This window comes from Sinocyclocheilus anshuiensis, unplaced genomic scaffold, assembly GCF_001515605.1.
Source record: "Sinocyclocheilus anshuiensis isolate Anshui unplaced genomic scaffold, SAMN03320099.WGS_v1.1 scaffold1632, whole genome shotgun sequence".
Taxonomy (NCBI): Eukaryota; Metazoa; Chordata; class Actinopteri; order Cypriniformes; family Cyprinidae; genus Sinocyclocheilus; species Sinocyclocheilus anshuiensis.
The window spans coordinates 433,371-434,164 of NW_015558674.1; the positions used below are offsets into that span (position 1 = coordinate 433,371).

At 28.2% G+C, this 794-nt stretch overlaps 1 protein-coding gene across 5 annotated transcripts in view; it reads left to right on the top strand.

Annotated features, from left to right (window-relative positions):
• Window positions 1–794, top strand: part of soat2 (sterol O-acyltransferase 2) — a 17,921-nt gene that overhangs the window by 6,538 nt on the left and 10,589 nt on the right. For all 5 annotated transcript variants that reach the window (XM_016477567.1, XM_016477569.1, XM_016477570.1 and 2 more), the window contains one exon: window positions 620–727. In XM_016477567.1, the coding sequence (XP_016333053.1) occupies window positions 620–727 (108 nt within the window). The remainder of the gene's footprint in view (window positions 1–619; window positions 728–794) is intronic.

Sequence of the window (794 nt, forward strand, 5' to 3'; positions counted from 1 at the left end):
CAAAACTGTGATCAATTTAATTATTTAAAGCTTTATTGCAATACAAATTTTAAAAATGTACCAGAAGGCTTCAAATTCAGAGCAGATTGTTGTTGTTGTTTTGTTTTTTGTAAATTGTTTTATTTTTAATTGATTTATTTTTTTGTTATGATAAATTAAAATTATGATGATTATTATTATTATTGTATCATTATAGCTACAAATCATGTGATAATTTGAACTATTTAAATCTTTGGCTTCAATATATATATATATATATAATTATATATAATTTGTTTTAAATTATTATTATTATTAACGTTATTGTATCATTAAAGATGCAAATCATCAAAAATGTAATGAATTTTATTATTTAAAGCGTTATTGCAATACAAATTTTAAAAATGTACCAGAAGGCTTCAAATGCAGAGCAGATTTTCTTTTTAATTTTTTATGATGAATTACAATTGTGATATTAATATTATTATATCATTAAAGATGCAAATAGTCAGAAATTTGAAGAATCAGACTATTTAAAGCTGCAAAACATCTTAAAAGCCAAAGGTGAAAGGTCACAACCTAACAAACAATTTCATAAAAAAATGAAAGATAAGTCAGTTGTTCACGTGTCTCTCTCCAGTGAGTTATTCGAGATCAGTCACATCAGGACCATCTATCACATGTTCATCGCCGCTCTCTTGCTGTTCATCATCAGCACGTTAGCAGTGGACTACATCGACCAGGGCAGGTGAGAGAGTGTGTGAGTGTGTGTGTGTGTGTGTGTGTGTGTGTGAGAGAGTGTGTGTGTGTGTGTG